The following is a 7,500-nucleotide window of genomic DNA, read 5'->3' as shown; positions in this document are numbered from 1 at the left end:
GCTGCTCGCGGCCGGCACCCACGGGGCGCTAAACCGGGACCAAAGGCCGGCACCGGCAAACCTCGCGTGCTTTCGAAGGACACCTGTAGGCTCGCGGGGCCACGCGGCCATCACACAGCTGGGACGGTCAAGACGCCCTTCCTCGGCAGCGGGAGGGGCGACACCTCGCCTGCGACGGGGAGCGAATCGGAGAAGAGACCGCCCGGCCCGAACACCGGACCCCCGCCGTGGGCTTCCCCATGACAGAGAAGCCCCGGAAGAAAGCCCGGCCGGCCGGGGGCCCTCTCCGACGCGACCCGAAAAGCCTCATCGATCGGGGCGGACGCGGCTGCACGAGGGCAGAGGAGGCAGCGGAGCGCAGAGGCAAAGCCCCAGCAGCCGCGGAACCGCCCGGCCGAAAGCGTGCAACGCACACCACGGCCCCACGGCAGCCCACCAAGGCGCACGCCCCACCGGCCGGCGCCGCCACGGGTGCGGCTGGGCCGAGAGCGGACGGGCTTGGGGGCTCCGCGCGCGTGCGAGCGGGGACACGCGTCCCCGGACCGATCCGCTCGCGGATCGGTCCCGGCACAGGGTAGACCGGGGGGGTGCCGCCACCCGCCCGCGGACAACGGCTCTCCTGGCCGGACGACGGAAGGACGGGACCGCCGGGCCGGGGTGGGGATGGCCTTCACCCTTTTCTGCCCAGGGAACCCGTCCGAGCGTTCGAGAAAGGTGCCACCGGCTTTCGCCCGCCCCGCGGCTGGCGCGCTCTCTCTCTCTCTCTCTCTCTCGGCCTCTCTTTCTCTCCCCTTCGGAAAAGCCGGGGTACGGCACCGATCAACGGAAAAAAAAAAAAAAAAAAAAAGGCACATGGCGTGCGCGGCCCACAAGGACCCGTGCTAACCACGGGCGCCGGGGGCCCGGGGGGGGGCGAGGCGCGCGCCGCCTTCTCGCTGCCCCCCCCCCTTCGAAACCCACCGGCATCGCTCGGCTCGGGGCTCGCTCGGCCCCCCGGCTCCACACAACCTCGGCTTTCGTGGGCCCGCACGCTTCTCGGTGCCGCGGCTTAGGGCCGCGAGAGGAAAAGGCCATCGGAGGCCGGGCGGGCGGGGCCCCCCACAGCACCCGCACACGCCCTTGAAAAAATAGCAACGGACCACCCGGGGCAGAAGCGGGCTCGGTCGCCACGACCGAGGAAGGGCGAGGCGCCGCCGCCTCGCCCGCGACCTTCCGGGGGTTGCTCTCTGCCGGGGGCTTCGGTCCGTGCTAGGGCGGGCCGGCCACCGCGGCCGGCCCCTCTCTGCCCGCGAAAAAAACAGCCCGCCCGCAAGGCGGGTCCCCGGCTTAAGGCCGAGGAAGGGGGTGACTTCAACAGCACGCGCCGGTGGGACGGGGTGCCGCCACCCCGGCTCCACGGCTCATCGGGCGACCGCCGTCACCGAGCCCCTCCGGCCACGCGGCGAATGCCGAGGCCAGGCCGCGCGCCCCACCGCTGCCCTTCCGACACGGACACGCTGGCAAACAGGTCGGGAGCGGGGGAACCGGGCGCCGCCACCGCGGCGGGCTGGCCGGGCCTTGCTCGGGGAGGAGGCTCTCGGGCGAGGGCCGGGGAAAAAAAAAGCCCGGCCGCGTCGACCCCCGGCTGCCGGCCACTGCCACCGGACCGGCTGCCGGAAAAATGCCTGCCGGAGCGGGCCCCGGCTTAAGGCCAGGCGGAAAAGGGACGAGGCGCCGCCGCCTCACCTGCCACCGATCGTCCCAGGGGGGCCGCCCCCCCTTCAACCGGGCCGGCACGGCAGCCGACCGGAGCGGAGCAACACACACGCGGGGCTTCTCACCGCCTCGCTGCGGCCAGCGAGCGGCTTCTCGACACGGTCTTTCGGGCCGTCTCTCTCGGCTCTCGGCTCTCTCTCTGGTGGCCCTTCACACTGCCCATTCTCTTCTCTCTGGCTTCTCGGGCAGCTCTCCCCCCGAAAGAGCGCCCTGGGCAGGACGGGAACCGGGACCAAGCCACGCGGCTCACCCGGCCTAGGCGGCACTCGCTCTGCCCCGACGACCGCGCGGCGCGGCCGCCCTATCCTCCGCCTTGCGACGCAGGCACCCTGGAAACCTGCGGGGACGCGGCCCGTCACCTCGCTCCCAATATACGGAAAGATAAGTCCAAGGCCGCCGACGCCTCCAAGGAGACGAGTGGAAGTCGACCGGGAGGGTGCGCCAGCGCAGGCCGACCGCTACGTCGACATAGCCGGAGGCAGCCTGGAACAGCGACCCCTTGGTGAACTTCCGCAGGCGGCCGCGACACCAGGTCTACCCGGGCGGACGGAGACCAGGTCTACCCCGGCTCCGGGATACCAGGTCTACCCCGGCCGCCGGGTACAAGGTCTACCCCGTCTCCGGGATACCAGGTCTACCCCGGCCGCCGGGTACAAGGTCTACCCCGGCTCCTGGATACCAGGTCTACCCCGGCCGCCGGGTACAAGGTCTACCCCGGCTCCTGGATACCAGGTCTACCCCGGCCGCCGGGTACAAGGTCTACCCCGTCTCCGGGATACCAGGTCTACCCCGGCCGCCGGGTACAAGGTCTACCCCGTCTCCGGGATACCAGGTCTACCCCGGCCGCCGGGTACAAGGTCTACCCCGTCTCCTGGATACCAGGTCTACCCCGGCCGCCGGGTACAAGGTCTACCCCGGCTCCTGGATACCAGGTCTACCCCGGCCGCCGGGTACAAGGTCTACCCCGTCTCCTGGATACCAGGTCTACCCCGGCCGCCGGGTACAAGGTCTACCCCGTCTCCGGGATACCAGGTCTACCCCGGCCGCCGGGTACAAGGTCTACCCCGGCTCCGGGATACCAGGTCTACCCCGGCCGCCGGGTACAAGGTCTACCCCGGCTCCGGGATACCAGGTCTACCCCGGCCGCCGGGTACAAGGTCTACCCCGGCTCCGGGATACCAGGTCTACCCCGGCCGCCGGGTACAAGGTCTACCCCGTCTCCTGGATACCAGGTCTACCACGGCCGCCGGGTACAAGGTCTACCCCGTCTCCGGGATACCAGGTCTACCCCGGCCGCCGGGTACAAGGTCTACCCCGGCCGCCGGGTACAAGGTCTACCCCGGCTCCGGGATACCAGGTCTACCCCGGCCGCCGGGTACAAGGTCTACCCCGTCTCCTGGATACCAGGTCTACCCCGGCCGCCGGGTACAAGGTCTACCCCGTCTCCGGGGTACCAGGTCTACCCCGGCCGCCGGGTACAAGGTCTACCCCGTCTCCGGGATACCAGGTCTACCCCGGCCGCCGGGTACAAGGTCTACCCCGGCTCCGGGATACCAGGTCTACCCCGGCCGCCGGGTACAAGGTCTACCCCGTCTCCGGGATACCAGGTCTACCCCGGCCGCCGGGTACAAGGTCTACCCCGGCTCCGGGATACCAGGTCTACCCCGGCCGCCGGGTACAAGGTCTACCCCGTCTCCGGGATACCAGGGCTACCCCGGCCGCCGGGTACAAGGTCTACCCCGGCTCCGGGATACCAGGTCTACCCCGGCCGCCGGGTACAAGGTCTACCCCGTCTCCTGGATACCAGGTCTACCCCGGCCGCCGGGTACAAGGTCTACCCCGTCTCCTGGATACCAGGTCTACCCCGGCCGCCGGGTACAAGGTCTACCCCGGCTCCTGGATACCAGGTCTACCCCGGCCGCCGGGTACAAGGTCTACCCCGTCTCCGGGATACCAGGTCTACCCCGGCCGCCGGGTACAAGGTCTACCCCGTCTCCTGGATACCAGGTCTACCCCGGCCGCCGGGTACAAGGTCTACCCCGTCTCCTGGATACCAGGTCTACCCCGGCCGCCGGGTACAAGGTCTACCCCGCCTCCTGGATACCAGGTCTACCCCGGCCGCCGGGTACAAGGTCTACCCCGGCTCCTGGATACCAGGTCTACTCCGGCCGCCGGGTACAAGGTCTACCCCGTCTACGGGATACCAGGTCTACCCCGGCCGCCGGGTACAAGGTCTACCCCGGCTCCGGGATACCAGGTCTACCCCGGCCGCCGGGTACAAGGTCTACCCCGGCTCCGGGATACCAGGTCTACCCCGGCCGCCGGGTACAAGGTCTACCCCGTCTCCGGGATACCAGGTCTACCCCGGCCGCCGGGTACAAGGTCTACCCCGTCTCCTGGATACCAGGTCTACCCCGGCCGCCGGGTACAAGGTCTACCCCGTCTCCGGGATACCAGGTCTACCCCGGCCGCCGGGTACAAGGTCTACCCCGTCTCCGGGATACCAGGTCTACCCCGGCCGCCGGGTACAAGGTCTACCCCGTCTCCGGGATACCAGGTCTACCCCGGCCGCCGGGTACAAGGTCTACCCCGGCTCCTGGATACCAGGTCTACCCCGGCCGCCGGGTACAAGGTCTACCCCGGCTCCTGGATACCAGGTCTACCCCGGCCGCCGGGTACAAGGTCTACCCCGGCTCCTGGATACCAGGTCTGCCCCGGCCGCCGGGTACAAGGTCTACCCCGGCTCCTGGATACCAGGTCTACCCCGGCCGCCGGGTACAAGGTCTACCCCGGCTCCGGGATACCAGGTCTACCCCGGCCGCCGGGTACAAGGTATACCACGTCTCCTGGATACCAGGTCTACCCCGGCCGCCGGGTACAAGGTCTACCCCGGCTCCTGGATACCAGGTCTACCCCGGCCGCCGGGTACAAGGTCTACCCCGTCTCCGGGATACCAGGTCTACCCCGGCCGCCGGGTACAAGGTCTACCCCGTCTCCGGGATACCAGGTCTACCCCGGCCGCCGGGTACAAGGTCTACCCCGGTTCCTGGATACCAGGTCTACCCCGGCCGCCGGGTACAAGGTCTACCCCGGCTCCGGGATACCAGGTCTACCCCGGCCGCCGGGTACAAGGTCTACCCCGGCTCCTGGATACCAGGTCTACCCCGGCCGCCGGGTACAAGGTCTACCCCGTCTCCTGGATACCAGGTCTACCCCGGCCGCCGGGTACAAGGTCTACCCCGGCTCCTGGATACCAGGTCTACCCCGGCCGCCGGGTACAAGGTCTACCCCGGCTCCGGGATACCAGGTCTACCCCGGCCGCCGGGTACAAGGTATACCACGTCTCCTGGATACCAGGTCTACCCCGGCCGCCGGGTACAAGGTCTACCCCGGCTCCTGGATACCAGGTCTACCCCGGCCGCCGGGTACAAGGTCTACCCCGTCTCCGGGATACCAGGTCTACCCCGGCCGCCGGGTACAAGGTCTACCCCGGCTCCGGGATACCAGGTCTACCCCGGCCGCCGGGTACAAGGTCTACCCCGGCTCCGGGATACCAGGTGTAGCCCGGGGGGCCGGACAACGGGTCTACCCCGGCGCCCGGAGGAAAAGTCTATTCCGGGGCCATGGCAAGAGGTATTTCCCCATACCCGGGTAGTAGAGCGTTTCTCAATGGCCGGCTTTACCTTTTTTTGCCTGGTGGGGGTGGGGGGGGCGGGCGCGAGCGGGGGGGCTCGGTGTGGGTTTTTGTGGGGGGTGGGGGAATGTGCGTTGCGGGACTTTTGGTTCGAGTTTTCTGGGTTTGTTTTAGGAGTTACGGGGTTATCCCTTTGTTTTTTGTGGCTTGGTTCCCCTTGGTCTGGTTTGGGGTTCGGGTTTCATTTCCCGCGCTTCCCCTTTCCTCCCTTCTCGAAGAGAACGACTCTTCTGTTCCCTCGGCGCAAGAAACTGATCCGGAAAAGGAATTTTCTTGGCGAACTTTATTTCTTTCCCTCTGGTACCCAGAGCGATCCCAGACGAAGCTGACAGGCAGCCTGCGTCAGCCTGCCGTCGAAGCAGCGTCAGCAGCCCCCTCCGCCCGGGGTGCCGCGCAGCCCTACCCGGCCGAACGGAATTTCAGTGGGGCCAGCGCGCAAGGGAAGCGAGGGAGGGAGGGAGGGACGGGGGGGCGGGGGGGGGAAGGGAGGGAGAGAGAGACAGAGAGAGAGGGGCACGGTGACACACACGCCGGCTCCACACACTCGCAATCCGACGCCGCCCCCTCAGAGCCCGCCCATCGACGGTTGGGGGCGCCCCGCCTGAAGACTTTCCCCGCCTCCGCCCATCGACGGTTGGGGGCGCCCCGCCCTGCCCCATCAGACTCCCCGGCGCCGCTCGCAGACTACTTTCCCCACCCCCGTCGCCGTCCCCCGCCCGCTCTCTCCTCGGCCGGTTCGCACACCCGCAGCGGCGGGAGGGCCAGGAGCGGGCCGACACCGAGGAAGGCGGGTCCTTCGGCCAGCAGGGCCGGGGCCCGCGGCAGAGGCGGCCCCTTTGCCGAGAAGCCTTCTCTTCGGCTCTCGCCCAGCCTTCTGCTTTGACGGCCTTCTTTCCTTGACGCTCCAGCCCGGCCTGGCCCCGTCCGAGCCCGGGGCAGGACGGCAGCGGGGTGGGGGGGAGGGGGGTCGAGCGGCTGAAGGCAGTGAGGGATCCGGAGACGGAGGCAGGAGCCGGGCCGCTGTCGCTTTGGGCACGGAGGAGGCGGGAGCGCTGCCGGCTCCCAACGGCCGGCTCCTTCCCTCTCTAGACCGGCGCCGGGCGGCCGGAGGGTGGGTCGTGCGCGGGACAGCAGGTCCGCCCGGGACACCAGGGCGACAGGTCTGCCGCAGCAGCCGGGCGGCCGGAGGCCGGGCCCGGAGTAGGACGACAGGTCTACCCCGGCTCCCGGAAGACCAGGTCTACCCCGAGGCTTCCGTGCACCAGGTCTACCCCGGCTCCCGGAACACCAGGTCTACCCCGGCTCCAGGGGAACAGGCCTACCCCGGCGCCCGGAATTCCAGGTCTACCCCGGCTCCCGGAAGACCAGGTCTACCCCGGCTCCAGGAGAACAGGCCTACCCCGGCGCCCGGAATTCCAGGTCTACCCCGGCTCCCGGAAGACCAGGTCTACCCCGGCGCCCGGAAGACCAGGTCTACCCCGAGGCTTCCGTGCACCAGGTCTACCCCGGCGCCCGGAAGACCAGGTCTACCCCGAGGCTTCCGTGCACCAGGTCTACCCCGGCGCCCGGAAGACCAGGTCTACCCCGAGGCTTCCGTGCACCAAGTCTACCCCGGCGCTCGGAACACCAGGTCTACCCCGGCTCCCGGAACACCAGGTCTACCCCGGCTCCAGGGGAACAGGCCTACCCCGGCGCCCGGAATTCCAGGTCTACCCCGGCGCCCGGAAGACCAGGTCTACCCCGAGGCTTCCGTGCACCAAGTCTACCCCGGCGCTCGGAACACCAGGTCTACCCCGGCTCCCGGAACACCAGGTCTACCCCGGCTCCAGGGGAACAGGCCTACCCCGGCGCCCGGAATTCCAGGTCTACCCCGGCGCCCGGAAGACCAGGTCTACCCCGAGGCTTCCGTGCACCAAGTCTACCCCGGCGCTCGGAACACCAGGTCTACCCCGGCTCCCGGAACACCAGGTCTACCCCGGCTCCAGGGGAACAGGCCTACCCCGGCGCCCGGAATTCCAGGTCTACCCCGGCTCCCGGAAGACCAGGTCTAC

General features: G+C 69.5%; 1 protein-coding gene across 1 annotated transcript in view; it reads left to right on the top strand.

The window, feature by feature from the left end:
* The window catches only part of LOC144248706 (uncharacterized), a 17,633-nt gene that overhangs the window by 8,871 nt on the left and 1,262 nt on the right, over positions 1–7,500 (top strand). Inside the window, exons 2-5 of the mRNA XM_077790718.1 lie at positions 2,206–3,687; positions 4,538–4,630; positions 6,358–6,791; positions 7,001–7,500. The exon at positions 7,001–7,500 is cut by the window's right edge and continues 1,262 nt beyond it. Coding sequence (XP_077646844.1) covers positions 2,206–3,687; positions 4,538–4,630; positions 6,358–6,791; positions 7,001–7,500 — 2,509 coding nt within the window. The remainder of the gene's footprint in view (positions 1–2,205; positions 3,688–4,537; positions 4,631–6,357; positions 6,792–7,000) is intronic.

Source organism: Lonchura striata, unplaced genomic scaffold, assembly GCF_046129695.1.
Source record: "Lonchura striata isolate bLonStr1 unplaced genomic scaffold, bLonStr1.mat Scaffold_305, whole genome shotgun sequence".
Classification (NCBI taxonomy): domain Eukaryota; kingdom Metazoa; phylum Chordata; class Aves; order Passeriformes; family Estrildidae; genus Lonchura; species Lonchura striata.
Note: the sequence above shows the minus strand (reverse complement) of the source record. Positions and strands in the feature narration are given on the sequence as shown.